This window comes from Lathamus discolor, chromosome Z (assembly GCF_037157495.1).
Source record: "Lathamus discolor isolate bLatDis1 chromosome Z, bLatDis1.hap1, whole genome shotgun sequence".
NCBI classification, from domain to species: Eukaryota; Metazoa; Chordata; class Aves; order Psittaciformes; family Psittacidae; genus Lathamus; species Lathamus discolor.
This window is the reverse complement of record NC_088909.1, coordinates 101,788,914-101,803,762: the sequence shown is the minus strand read 5'-3', so window position 1 is coordinate 101,803,762 and position 14,849 is coordinate 101,788,914. Positions and strand designations below refer to the sequence as shown.

Here is a 14,849-nt window from a genome sequence, read left to right as displayed (position 1 = left end):
AGCCTGTCTCTGGGCGTCACTGAGAAGAGTCTGGCCCCAGCCTCTTTACACCCTCCCTTCTTCCACACATTGGTAGATGCCCACCTGAGTCTTCTTTTGGCTGAACTGGCTCAGCTCCCTCAGCCTCTCCCCATATGAGAGATACTCCCAACCCTCAATCATTTGGGGTTGGAACTAAATGATCTTAAGATACTTCCCAACACTATTCTACGATTCTATGATTCCAGTAGCCCTTTGCTGGACGTGCTCCAGGATCTCCATGTCTGTCTTGTACTGGGGAGCCCAGAACTGGACACAGTGCTCCAGATGAGGCCTCAACAGAGTTGAGAAGAGGGGGAAGATCACCTCATTTGACCTGCTCTTCCTAATGCAGCCAGGACACCACTGGCCTTCTTGGCCACAAGGGCACATTGCTGGCTCATGGACAGCTTGTTGTCCACCAGGACCCCCATGTCCCTCTCTGCAGAGCTGCTTTCCAGCAGATCATCCCCAGCCTGTGCTGGTACATGGGGTTATTCCTCTCCAGGTGCCGGACCCTGCACTTGCCTTTGTTGAATTTCAGAATACTCTATCTGGGAAGCAATTTCTTGTCTGTCGATGTGCTTGTGTTCCATATGGCATCCCACAGTTGATCTTTAGCAAGCCGAGGGCCAGCCAGAGGGATTTGTGTTTGCAGTAGCAGGTCTTACCTTACACAAGAGGCAGGCAGATGCTGCCTGTGGCTGCTTGCAAAGCACTAAAGTCAGCCTCATGACCAGGATGATTTTGACCATATTTTGTCAGTGCGAGTGACTAACAGCCTCTGTGCCATGAAAACTGATCAAGCAATATTTCTTTTGTAAGTGTGGTGTCAGAAACATGGGGATTTTCCAATCAGATTGGATAAATGGTGTAACTTCCAGTTGCCGTAGACAAAGATGCTAGTATTCCCTTGCTAAGAATGAATGGATTATTGCCCTGCTAACCTGCTGTACATAGCAGTGAACAGCGTGTTTTAGTCTTTATTTTTATACAAATGAATAGGGGTTTAAGTAGTCTCAACTTCTCTATAAATAGGATTTAAAAAATAAACATTAAAAAGCAGTAGGCTCCTCTAACAACAATGATTTTCACAAACTTTGCACTGCAAAAATAGTCAGGTTAAGAACACATTTAAAAAATAGCAGCAGATCCTTCACTTCATTGCAGGTGTCATCATGATCCAGCACAGCACAGGACTTGCTGCTCTGTGTTTACTTGTCTCCTCTTTGCTGTTTACATGCCCATTCCTTTCTCATGTGTTTTGTCACTCTTCCTGTATCATAATTGAACTTTTGCTGTAAGCAGTTTCACACAGCCGAAATACTGGTTGATTATCACGTGTTTCAGGAAAGAATGAACTTCTTGCCACTACACACACAATTGCCTGGTTCTCTTGTCAAATGCCTAAATCTGCACAGCACGGATACTGCTAATGACAGGAGGTTGTGCCATGTTCATGGGTCTCTGGGATCACAGAAAAGGCCAGTTCTGAGCAGATGCCTGATTTGATTGCAGTATCATGGAGGCTAATTACTCTAATAAGCATTTAAGGGATTCAGAGATCAGGACAAAAAGATCACAGACACTATTAAGATGTTAGTGTATTGAAGGAAAATTGAAAGTATAAAGTGCCAATTTCTGTTTTTTGAAATTCAGGCTAATGTCACTGGCAGTGTTGATAGCCATCTGAGGGAAGATTCTGATGCCCCTGAGGGACTGTGTTCAAGCTGTCTATAATATGTACCCAAATCAGGTACCATTGACTGTTTTGAATATAGGGGAAAGAGTATCCCAAGCAAATTGGCCTCATTCTTACTTTTTGGGGCTGATAACTCCACCTATCTGTATAATGAATGAAGAGAAGGAGTTGTGACACCCAGCTGAATACTGATAGTAGAAAACTTGACTAGATCTCCATCAGAGAGAGGGTATTTGAAGTGATCAAACCCTGGGGAAAAGCTCTTTTCTTGTGGAATGCTGGAAGGGATTGGCTTTGGGAAATAAACAACCCATGAGCTCATGATAGTGCTTACATTGTTGATCACCTCCAGACAAGGTTTCTGCAACACATTGTGTTAGCATGAACATATGGACTCAGGAGTTGCGCCTGCAGGTGGTGATCAGGATGGACTCCAGCCACTGAGTCTCCATCCATGTATTTTCCACTGGTATATTTCCACTTGGTTCTAGCTTGGGTACAAAACATCTACACTGCACTTAGAAATAGCAGAACTGGGAGCTCAGTTGCTGCTGCCCCTGCATAGCTCAAGCAGATTGTAGTGGGTACCTGAATGTGAATGCCAGAATGAATCTGACAGTGGGCAAGCTGGGACTCTCCCTTCAGAGAGGGTCTGGACCAGCTCTGATCCTACATTGTGTAACCAACCTGGATGGTGGCTCTAGACTTCAGGATGGTTTGGATGCACACTGACTGCAGTACAGGTATGTGTCACCTGCATTTATCTTCCACGTGCATCTCAGGACATTGCTGGGTTCAGGCTGCAGGTTTCAGATGCTGGAGAGCCCCGTTTCTTGCAGTTTAGTCCTAGCCTAGTAAAGGATATATGAGCCATTTGTGCTAATTTCTCCCAGGTTTGGATGGCAAAACCTTTGTTTTCATAGGAGGTTCTGTCTTGAGAAATAGCTTCCCCTACTGCAGGTGCAGTCAGTTTGACTTAGAGGTGGCCTGGGAAGCATGACTGTTTTTCCCAAATATTTGGGGAAGTGAACTTAGGAGGAAGAATATGGAGAGCTGTGCTGGACATACTAATAAAAACATCTTGTTGTCAGATAGTCTTAGTGCAGCATTCTAAAAAGCTCTGATTTGAAATATGACCCTTTTTCTGTGCTCAGTATGAGACATGTTAGACGTGTTTGTAACCCTGAACTTGTCATTTCTCACTTTGAATTAAAACTCCTCACTACACCTACCCCTTCATCTGAAGAAGCAGCTGGTGACCATCACTGTCAGCAGAAGCTATTATCCCAGGGAGATGTTCCTGTAATAGATATACCAGCACATTCTGTGCACAACGGCCAGTCTAGAAAATCAGTGTCCTCCATATGCGCTGTTGAACCTTCTTTATATTGTTAGCTGTTTTATTCTGGAGCATAGTGAATAATGGCATTCCTTTAATGCCAGATAGTAGAACTGATTCCACCTGGAAGACTTAGAATGTCTCCTGTGCAAGGATGTTCAAAGGTGTATGCTACTAAACACTCTTCAGTTGCACCTTATGGACATGAAACTGGCATTTTCGTATATTCTCAGGTGGATTCCTTTTATATTTTATTTTTACTTCTTCAAAATAATGTGTTCTAGGTCCTGTTCAGTAGGAGATTAATTACTCATTGCTGAGTCTCTTGCTGGATTTTCATGTTCCACAGAACTTGACAGTTTTACAAACCAGAATTAACACTGTATTTCCCAAGGAAGGATACCCAACCTGTGTAAAGTAATGAGAATGCTGCTTTATTTCTGGAATAGGTACCAGATAACTAGCTGTCATAGACAGAGTATTTGCTAAGCTCTAGGACAGTCGTGCCCATTTATCATGTTTATGGGATGAAGTTTAGGGAGATGTAACTGCTGCACTGTTTGAACAGGAGGAGATACACCTTTGAAAACATCAGCACAACCTGGCAAAGTGCTTGTCCCCATCCTGAGCTGACAGATGCCCACAGAAGTGTATGCTGACAGGCTCAGTGACAAGTCATCCTTTCCCCTTCAATCTGATTGAATTTCCAGATCTGAAAAATGAGCATTTCTAATGCTTTTGGTATAACTGAAATGTCTCTTCTAAACTGTAAGCCATTTATCTGAGCTCTAATCTCTCCTGCTCAGCTGTCATAGTCAAAAGGCAAACCTCCTTACCAGGCAGACAGATGCGCTGAAGGTGTAGGGGATTTCAATTTTAATGGAGACATTTTCATGTCCCTGAAACAGAAGTGTCCCAAGGACTCATGTCACAGGCTGCCTGCAAGGGTTTGTCTATACCCCACATAGAGACAGAAAGCTAATTTGAGGTTATCTGGCTGAAGGGTAGCCATATGACACTGCGCTTGGAGTAGTTAGCCACATGGGAAGGGGTTAGTTTGTGCAGGGTCAGTGATGTTCTCAGGTGTCTTGGGGAACTTTCTGAGGCACCTCTAGAGTTGTTTGGCGATGTCTTAGTGATCTCTGGGATGGTGTTGTGCCACAGTGCAGAGTGCTGCAGAGCTCAGACACCTCGCAACACTCATCCTTGATGTCAATGCTCCTCCTACTACTGGAAGAGATGGATATGGGTGAGTACAGAGTTCACAGGTGTGGGGTTTTGCCCCCTCCCTGGATCATCCCTGCAGGAAAATGAATGCTGTGTGCCCTTCTGAAACTGGCTGTGGAGGTAAGGATGTTCATACATGCTATGCAGCAGCATGCCTCTGGAGTGGAAACCAGCTGCTCTTTAGGAAGGAGTTCAGAAGACCCTGCTGTGTGAGACTGTCCTGCTAATGTTGACTGGGATTGTGTTCTTATTTTAAGGTCAAATGGCAGAAGAATGACATGGACAACAATCTGAACTTCTTCTCTGTCTCTTCAGATGGACGGATTGTTTCATGGACTTTACTTCAGGTAAACAACGGCAATTTCTTTTCCCATCCAATTATAACCAATTGCCTTCAAAGTTCAATGATGTATTAAGTTTATTTTTATTCATAAAGAGCTAGTTTTGAAAAGAAGTGTCAGCGGAAGATTGTGGGTGCAGTTACAGCTGGTCTGGGGCACTGTGTTAAACTCAAAAATGAGCAGAACCAGCCTACTTCTCACTCAGGACCTAATCTTCATCATGCCTGCACTGGTAGCACCCAGTGATGTATGAGAGAGCATTTTCCTGCTTTGTAGCTGCAGGAATTTAAGACTGATCCTTGCTCTGAAACTTAGCTTGTCCCAGGAGGGTCTTCGACAGACAGACCAGAATAATCTGCTTTCTTCCCCAGCTTCAAGACTCTCAACCCCAAAATGTTCCCCTACAGATTGCGGTTCAGAATGTGAGAGGGATGGTGCAAATTTCTCCCCTTGTGGCCAAAATAGCACAAAGTAAGCTCACATTTGCAGTGAGACGGCAACATGCAATCGGGCAGGCAGAGGGTTTCCCACTGCCATGACATTGCCAGCTTCTGTTAACTTGTTTGCATGACCTGCCTTTGATCACTCTTTCCTTGAGTACGCGTGTTGATAGAAACTTAGTATTCATGTCCCTAAATGACCCTTAAATTCATGTCTCTGAATCTCAACATTCATTTTTCTGTTGGCTTTTGAAGATTTCAAAATCTTTTACTTTAAAGATGATCAAATTGTCCTGAGTTTGAAGCAGCTGTTTCATTATTCTCCAGCAAAGAAATTTCTTTATGTCCTTGGATGCTCATTTTTTTAACCTGTTATACCAAGCTCTGCAAGGCTTGTCTGTTCTGAACATTTTAGGCTTTGCTGCCATGGGTAGGGATTCATATCTAACACTATATAAAATCATGCAATCATAGAATGGTTTGGGTTGGAAACGACCTTAAGATCATCCAGTTCCAACCCCCTGCCGTGGGCAGGGATACCATGTAAGTCTTAATCTCACATTCACTTCAGGAATGAGAGCTTCTTTTAATGAACATGCATGCAAATGGCCTTGATTGTTAGGTTCTTTTTTATAAACTCTTCCAGATTCATACATGCAGCTATAGATACAAAAATCCCTCCTGCAAGTGCTCCCCAAGTCCTTCTCCCAAAAGAACTCTCAGAGCTCCCTAGACAGGGACAAGCTAACACTGTCCCAGCTGTCAGCTTCAGTTTTAACCACTGAATAGAAATTCCCAAAAGGTTTGTGTGGAAGTGGGTACACACACCTTCAGCTAAAGACATCCAGTTGTGGTTACTTGGCAAGATATTGGATCAGCTGAGCCTCAGTATCTGAGTGTGCTCAGCCTTCTCCACTTAGGAGGCAAGAAACACTGGGTTAAGTCTCTTAACTTCGAAGAAATGCCACAACTGGGACAACCTAAGAGCCTGCAGATGCACTTTGATGTCAACTCAACTGGTAAAAGGTCTTTTGCAGCATTTCTGTGATTCATCTGTGCTTAACTGTGTTCCCACACTGTAAATCCTTGAGCATGTAGATATACCTAATTAAGCATCCTTGGTGTGACTTCTAAGTCCTGCATCCACATAATACAATGTCATTTCTGCTTATTCCTTGCACTTCTGTTATAAAATTGGCTACACCTATGTGAAAAGCAGGCTTTTAAGATTTTTTGAGGTGAAGTTACCTCTGAAATTGCCAGAGCTGGCATGTGCTTTGCAGGCAGGGCTGGAAAACAGCAACATTTTAGATGCTGTCTGGTTTCTCTTTTTGGACAGAGATTCATCAGGGAAAGCAAGAAACAGAATGAAAAGGGCATTTTGTTACAATCTGTAGGTTTGTATCTAGAGAGGAGAAGTGAACAATCTGATTGAATTCCAGTTTTACAAAAGAGCTATCTCTGGGTTTTACTTAGAAAAAAATTGAAGAAACTCCAGAGGTTTTTTGTTCTTCAGATCTATAGTGCAAATAGTGAATAAATGAAAGAGACCTTCATTAATCTTTTTGACTAATCAGGACTATCTAGAACTAAAGCTTCTTCCAACACTGATAGCTGTTTGACACTTCCAAAGCTGAAAGCAGAAAGTTGATAAATTCTTTCTTACAGCTGAATATGTGGCAAGCCACACAAAAAATTTATGTAGAAGAGTTGTCGAATGTTAGCTGGGGACGGTTGGTCTGGCTTGACCATAGTGGTTGTCTGTTAAAAGTGGGCACAATCACTTTGAACAAACTTCATGGGAGGGCACATGAGCTGTATGTGCTTAGGCTGTCTTGGCTTGGTTTTGGGTCATCATGAACGTGTAAAATGGCAAGGAAGAATGCAGAACTTCTGCAGCTGGATGATGCTACTCTCCCTCCTTGTATGCACACCTTGCCTATCAAAAAGGAGTGCTGTAGAGCCACATCAAAGAGTGGGATGCAGCCTGGCACTGCTGCTCAGGCTGATGCTCAGCAATCCCTGATTTGATTAGTAGCTGTACTTCCTACGTGACCTAGAGCTAAATTACTGAACAGGTCTGTGCCTCGTTTATCACTTGAGGCTAATAACAGCTAAAGAGAAACAGGCAGCTGCAAGGCCTAATTCACTAATGCTTACAAAGTGCTTTACAATTGTTAGGCAGAAGCAATGTATTACTGCTCAGTATTCCTGGAAGGCCAAACTGCCAACAGTCTGTTTACCCAGAGGAATATACAAATGGCTTTGGCAACAAACAGCCCCAGGAACAGATGCATTTTCCAGACTGTGGAGCTGGAAGAGCTGGGTACACACTAAAAGCAACACAACAGGAAAGTCTGCATGAGTAAGATCCTTTGTGAAGGCAAGAGGCTACAGAAGCTGTTCACAGAGGCTTTGGCCAGATGAAGGTGCTGGGTGGCATCTTCAGAGAAAGGCTACAGAAAGGTGTGCACTTACAAAGAAGATCTCATGTGGTTTGCCTTTCTAGCAGTACAGAGAGTAAGTGTGCTAACATGTCTTTAGATCTGCTCAGATCATGTGTCCGACCTTGGTTAGGCACACTGGGTAGATCAGCATCACCAGAGGCAGGCAGCTCCAAAGCTGCTCTTCAGACCAGACTCCTATGGCAACCACCCATGGCTTGGACAGGGCAGATGCTCTATGGTGAACAGGCAGACCTGGGAGCCTGAGCAGAGGCAAGTACCTGCTCAGCATATCCTGACTGTGCTCCCAGCACCCCACTAACACTCCTATTTGGGTACACAGTGAACAGTACATGGAATATGCTCTGCTACTGGATGCTCTGGGCATCGCTCTTCCTAGTTCTTGCACAGACACACCAGCATATATGTCTCTTAACATCACTCCTGCCTTGACCCACTGACTCCAACTTGAGGTAACCCACATGCTACGAGAAGAGTCAATAACAGAAGGTAGGACTGTGCAGGCTGCAGGAGTCAGTCCTGCTGCTTGCTGCTCTCTCACAGAACAGTTCCAGCCATCAATAGGTCAGGGCATGTTGGTGTGCAGCAGTGCAAATGAGTGAGAAGAAAGTGCATTATTTTATGGGTTTTGGCCTTTCTTGATCCTTCTGTAAATTTGTACTTCTAAAATATGATAAAAATGTCTTGCAGATCACTGTCCCCTCTGGACTGCAGTACTGAACTCACAATGTCTTCTCCCATCTTCCCTAACATGCAATTCCCTGGGATTGACTTTGCCAGGCAGAATCTTTTCCTACCTGAGTCCTGCTCTGGGCTTAGAGGAGGTCCAGCTAAAGCTTGATTCACTGAGCTAAGAAGTTATGTTTTGTTCTCACAGTGCTCCAGTGGGAAATCTGCAGATTCATTAAAACATCCAGTCCTCAGCCCACACTGCTCACTAATTTAATCTTTAGTTCTTTGTTCTTTTTGTCAGCCCCAGGGTATTCTTATATTCACAACCAACTCCATTCTGCAGTGGTATTTTAATTCCCAGCACTAGTCTAAGAATGGATCTTTGCCCTCTCATTGTTTCCTCATATTCATCCACATTGTGTCTATTTTCATCTGTCTTCTGTCTTCCACCTTGACTGTAAACTGTTTGGGGCACAGCCTTTTTGCCCTGTGTGCATACATCACCTGGCACAGCAGTGCTGTGGCCTGCAATGAGAGCTATTTAGAGCTCTGCTGATAACAGCAACACTGGGCATTTTTCCTCTGGGGAAGCTGCTTGCTAGATGTTCTTGTTATTTGAATCTCAAAACCCATGAGGTTGTGAGTATTGGGAACTGAGGCTGCTGTGGGATTAATAGGAAGGTGGTAAGAAGCAAAGACTGGCAAGGTGGTGAGTTACTATCCACTAGTGTGGGTTTTAATCAGCTCTGTAATGGTATGCAACACCCATCTTAAACCATGCAGGGTGATTTCACATAACACAATGATTTAAGCTGCCAGTATCAACCTCCGTTCAAAAACATTGACCCCAAAGCCCAAAGCTTCCCACATCAGCTGCATGCGTCTGGGTGGTATACCAGTGGCTCTCAGCTCCAGTGCACCAAAGCATCCGTTTCCTGGAGGTTTTATGTAAAAGTGACACGTTATCAAGTTGCCAACTGTGAGCATGAAACATTAAGCAACGTTTGGACAGCTTTTTAAAATTCCTTCATAAAATTTGCCATTTCAAATTACTGAATGTCTCTCTATTGTTGCTGTAAACCATGTTATTCATGTGGAATCTCCTCCGCCTGCAGAATGAGCTGGTTCATACAGATGTCATCAAGCTGTCAGCAGAGGGAACAACGGCGCAGAGGCCAGAGGTGCTGCAGCTGAAAACACTTGGTAGGAGCCCAAGTCCTTTCCATGCTGATTAATTACTGACAGAAATCCTTTAATCAGTTATTCTGGGAATTAAAGTAGGAGTAGGGTGTTGAGATGGAAGGGAGCCTAAGAAGGGTTACACCTCCTTGCTTTCATCATGTAGTAAGGCAAAATCTGTCTGGAGCAATAGCAGCTAATTGAGTCAGATTTTGCTGGTTACACCTTGCCTTTACTTGGGGAAGAAAGGTGAACATCAGTTCAAAGCATGATGATTTTACTGGGATATCCCAGTGTGGACAAGGCACAGGCATTATCTGTACTTGTCAAAACTAAGTCAGTTTTGTTCTTTCTGCCAGACAATGATCTGGACCGGCCAAATAAAAACGAAAAGCAGCCTTTCCCTTTTCCTGGGTGCACAGCTCATCCAGCCAGCAGTGATGAACCTCAGCAGGTTTTGGCTCTCTAAAAGCACAACATCTTTTCTGAGCTACTATGTTAGGCTCCCTCTGTATAAAGTAGAGACAGGGCAGTCCTTCTATGCTGAATCACCTCAGCCTGACCATCCTGTGTTTGGGATAAGATGGGATAAGTCAGCTCTGGAGGTCCTGGACTACACAGGGAGCCTTAAAGAATCTCCTAATCATCCTGTTGCACCTGCTTTTGGCTGTGAATCTGTGGCCTGGGTTTGGAGAAAGCACTTAACGTTTGGGGATTGCTATGTTTCTACGCAATAACTGCTGAACAATTTGTAAGAAGGTTGCATGGGTTGCAAGAGACCAGCGAAAGCAGTACACTGCAGAACTCCCAGGGGCTTTGGGATTATTTGTTAGCGTTTCTGTGGAACGGATTTTCAAAGACTTGTCTTGAATATTTAACAATCTATTTAAATGTTAAAAATGCAGACAGTATTACAGAGTTGAATAACCTTAACAATTCCTTTGAGGACTACATTTTGTTAACGTTTAAGACATAATTTTTAAGACAGCTGCCTTTGCAGAAAGTTCTCTGTAACTATGTGCTTCTCAGCCTTGTCTGCTTGTTTATCATATGATGTTTGCTCTGGCTGGTCAACAGCCCCAGGTTGCTCTGGCTCTTAGCAGACATCCCATCTTCTGCTCCAGGACCCTGCTGAAATTTTCTTTCACCGCCATCCGAATTGGCTTTCTTGAATGATGTTGCATCTGCCTCAGGAACAGAAGCCACAAAATCTCAAGGAGTCACAGCCTGTTGTGGTTGACACCTCTTAAATACAGTTTGCAATGTTGCTTCATTCAGGGCTTTTGAAGTTAAGAGGATGCTTCTGTGCCTGGCAGAAGATTTCTTCCCAAATCACATCCTTTGCTATTGGCTTTACTGAAGTGAGCCTGCTAAGCTTCTGAGCTAAGGATGAAAAGGGAGGTGTGATGTGGTGTTTCCTCTATGGGCTCCTTTATGCATAAGAAACCATTTATATTTTCTGTGAATACTAAACAGACAGGAAAGATCTGTTCTTCCCCAACAGGAGGCAGGCCTGGTCCTCGCGACTTATGTTTGCGACAGGCACTTGGCCAGGGATTCACTTACCAAAGTAAATCCCTAGCCAATCTGTTCTTCCAGTTCCCTTCCAGTTTTTCCAGTTCTCTTTTCCATTTTTCCATGTTGGTTCTTCAAATTGCAGGTCTTGGGGACAGGCACAGCTTGGTGTGGGTCTGTAAGTGTTTGCAGAAGGGGTAGAGGTGGCTCTAATTTCTCTTGGGAGCTTCTGGCTGATAAATCACTCCTGAAAACCCCAGCAGTGTGTGTGTGTACTATAGGCAGGGAGTGTGTGCTGGCCAGACGAACCAATTCTGTCTGACAGACCTTTCTTCTGTTACCAGGCTGTGGGACATCATTTGATTTTCACAAAAAGATAGACTATTTGTTTCTCGTTGGTACTGAAGAGGGGAAGATCTATCAGGTAAGAACGGTTTCTTTGTCCCTTGTTTTACACCCCCTGACCTGTGCTTGTCTTTTAGATTCATCATCTTAACTGTTTGCTCAGGCAGTAATAATGTAAAAACTTCAGAGCCTGGTCATGCTCTCAGATCGCTGTGGTGAGCCTGAGACTAGCACAGAGACACAAAGGGTCAAGGGGAGCGCTCTGCACAGACCCAATTAAGACCTTATTTTGCTGAATGTTTTTCATACAAACTGCATCCCAGAATGCTTTGCAGATTGCTGCTGTGCAAGCAAGGGGCCAGCTACGATCAGAGCGGAAGTTAAAAGGTCATTGTCCTCTGTCATCATGGCTATGGGGGAATGGTAGGAAAAATCTCAGCTCTTTTCTTTTTCAGACCTGTTACCCCGTGAGCAGTAAGGCTAATGAAGCCTTGTTTCCTATGGACTGGTGTCCTACAGCCCTTCCCTTCCACAATTACATCTAGGTCCTTTCCCCACTCCCACTTTTTCCTTGCCCTGCTCTCTCCAGTTCCTCACTATCTACTCTAATCATTCCTCTCTCTGATCACTCCCACCCTATCCCCAGCTCAGAGATCCCACCTCCATGCTATAGCCTTTGATTCCTGCAGACAGGGCTGGCTACCTCCTCTCCAGTGCCCTCCTGCAGCCTGTCCCCTTGGTGCTCAGCAATCAAAAGTTGTCTGAGAGGAGAGACAAGCAGGCATCAGCACACAGATATTATGTTTTCTTAAGAAATCAAGACAAAAATAGAAAGTTTTGAGCTCTGCTGTATATATCCTTGAAAATAAAGCCAGTAGCTGCTTACTCATATAACTTTTGTTTGCACAGCATTCCTCTGAGCTAGGTTTGGGGCTTTGTTAATATTGTAGCCACATCCCTTCAATGTGGGGGGTGGGCCATCAGCAGGAGGCTGAGATGCTGAGCAGATCCATCCAGACATCCCTAGAGGATGCAGTAAGCTCCTTCACCATGTCCTGCCTTCAAAACGGAAATAAAACAGGGGAAAACAACCCAAAGGAAATGGTATTCTGAAATAAGTATCAATCATTTAGGCAAGAAGGACTTAGCAAATATATAGCCCTTCCACATGGATAATGCTGATTGAAATCTCTCCCTCTGCCAGGAAGTATCTAGGGAAGATTTCTGAGTAATGCTCACTTGCATTGCACCAGGCAGATGCAAAAAGAAGGGAGGTGGGAGAAAGGTGGGAGGCTGGGCTGACAGGTGATGGGCAATGAGGTAGGTGTAATGGTTTCTTGTTGATGCTTTCAGGATACAAAGCATCTGTCCAGTCATGGGCAGATATTCTGAGTTGGCTGGTCACCCACAGGAGCTGGTACACTAAGTGTGGTACTCCAGATTTTTTAGGTACTGTTGTGTCTAGTCCTGATCAAAAGGCAGCAGGGAATTACGTGTTTTAACTTCCTCTGTGCTTAGGTGAGCGATGGATGTCAATGAGTATGATGACAGTGCATGTCTGTAACTGGTGGGAACCATCATTTACCCTTCAGGAAGTATGTTCAGGCTGGTGTCATAGAATCATAGAATAGCTAGGGTTGGAAAGGACCTTAAGATCATCTAGTTCCACCCCCCCTGCCATGGGCACAGATGCCTCCCTCTAAACCATGCCACCCAAGGCTCTGTCCAGCCTGGCCTTGAGCACTGCCAGGGATGGAGCATTCACAGCTCCCTGGGCAACCCATTCCAGTGCCTCACCACCCTCACAGGAAAGAACTTCTTCCTTATATCCAATCTAAACTTCCCCTGTTTAAGTTTTAACCCGTTACCCCTTGTCCTGTCACTACAATTCCTAACGAAGTGTCCATCCCCAGCATCCCTATAGGCCCCCTTCAGGTACTGGAAGGCTGCTCTGAGGTCTCCACACAGCCTTCTCTTCTCCAGGCTGAACAGCCCCAACTTTCTCAGCCTATCTCAACTGGAGGTGCTCCAGTCCCCTGATCATCCTCATGGCCTCCTCTGGACTTGTTCCAACAGTTCCATGCCCTTTTTATGTTGAGAACGCCAGAACTGCACACAATACTCCAGGTGAGGTCTCATGAGAGCAGAGTTGAGGGGCAGGATCACCTCCTTCGACCTGCTGGTCACACTCCTTTTGATGCAGCCCAGGATACGGTTGGTTTCTGGGCTGCGAGCGCACACTGCAGCTGGCTCATGTTCATTTTCTCATCGACCAGCACCCCCAAGTCCTTCTCTGCAGGGCCGCTCTGAATCTCTTCTCTGCCCAACCTGTAGCCGTGCCTGGGATTGCTCCGACCCAGGTGTAGGACCTTGCACTTGTCGTGGTTGAACTTCATAAGGTTGGCATCAGCCCACCTCATAAGCGTGTCAAGGTCCCTCTGGATGGCATCCCTTCCCTCCAGTGTATCAACCGAACCACACAGCTTGGTGTCATCGGCAAACTTGCTGAGGGCGCACTCAATCCCACTGTCCATGTCAGCGACGAAGAAGTTAAACAGGACCAGTCCCAACGCCGATCCCTGAGGGACACCGCTTGTTACTGGTCTCCAGCCGGACATTGAGCCATTGACCACAACTCTTTACTTGCAGCCACCCAGCCAGTTCTTTATCCACCGAGTGGTCCACCTATCAAACTGATGTCTCTCCAATTTTGAGACAAGGATGTCGTGTGGGACAGTGTCAAACGCTTTGCACAAGTCCAGGTAGATGACATCAACTGCTCTACCCCTGTCCATCAGTTCTGTAGCCCCATCATAGAAGGCCACCAAATTGGTCAGGCAGGATTTCCCGTTAGTGAAGCCCTGCTGGCTGTCACCAAGCACCTTTTTTTTTGTGTTCAAGCTTTTCAGGAGAATCTGCTCCACGATTTTGACAGGCACAGAGGTGAGACTGACTGGTCTGTAGTTCCCTGGGTAAATGGAGGCTCAGTTCTAATGTCCTGGCTCAGTTATATAGCAAAGGAAGTCCTTCATGGAGGAGCACTGAATAGGCGCAGAATTTGTCAGCATTTACGTTGACAAAGCTGTAGGTGTTCCTGCCTTGGACGATCATCATTGAAACTAGAAATAGGATGGGGTTTTAATGTGAGGAGTGATCCCTGCCATGAAGCCAGACATTTTAACTACTTCTTGGGTGGACAAATGAAGAAATACTGTTTTACAGGTACTTCTGTTTTATGGGTACTAAGTCTGATTTCAGGTTTATGGTAAGCAACAAAACATTACTGCACTGAAATTTCATGTAAGGGAAGTCTTCATGAAAGTCGGACCGGTTCCACATTATGAAACACTGCCCTATAAAACTTGTTTGTTCCCATGGGAAGGAAGGGCAGTCTTCCATCAGATTGTCTGGGCTAACACATGGAAGAGAAATCATGTGTCTAGCACAAGCAGGCCTCTATAGTATCCTCAATATAGTATAATGTCCCTGCCTATGGCAGGGGTGTTGGAACTAGATGATCTTGAGGTCCTTTCCAACCCTAACTATTCTGTGATTCTATGAAAACCAGGGGGAAGACTGCTTGCACCCTTAGCATCCCCTGAGTTT

At 44.9% G+C, this 14,849-nt stretch overlaps 1 protein-coding gene across 3 annotated transcripts in view; it reads left to right on the top strand.

Annotated features, from left to right (window-relative positions):
* DNAI1 (dynein axonemal intermediate chain 1) overlaps positions 1 to 14,849 on the top strand; it is a 151,634-nt gene that overhangs the window by 87,572 nt on the left and 49,213 nt on the right. For all 3 annotated transcript variants that reach the window (XM_065662725.1, XM_065662726.1, XM_065662727.1), the window contains exons 14-16: positions 4,544 to 4,633; positions 9,320 to 9,407; positions 11,243 to 11,322. In XM_065662725.1, coding sequence (XP_065518797.1) covers positions 4,544 to 4,633; positions 9,320 to 9,407; positions 11,243 to 11,322 — 258 coding nt within the window. The remainder of the gene's footprint in view (positions 1 to 4,543; positions 4,634 to 9,319; positions 9,408 to 11,242; positions 11,323 to 14,849) is intronic.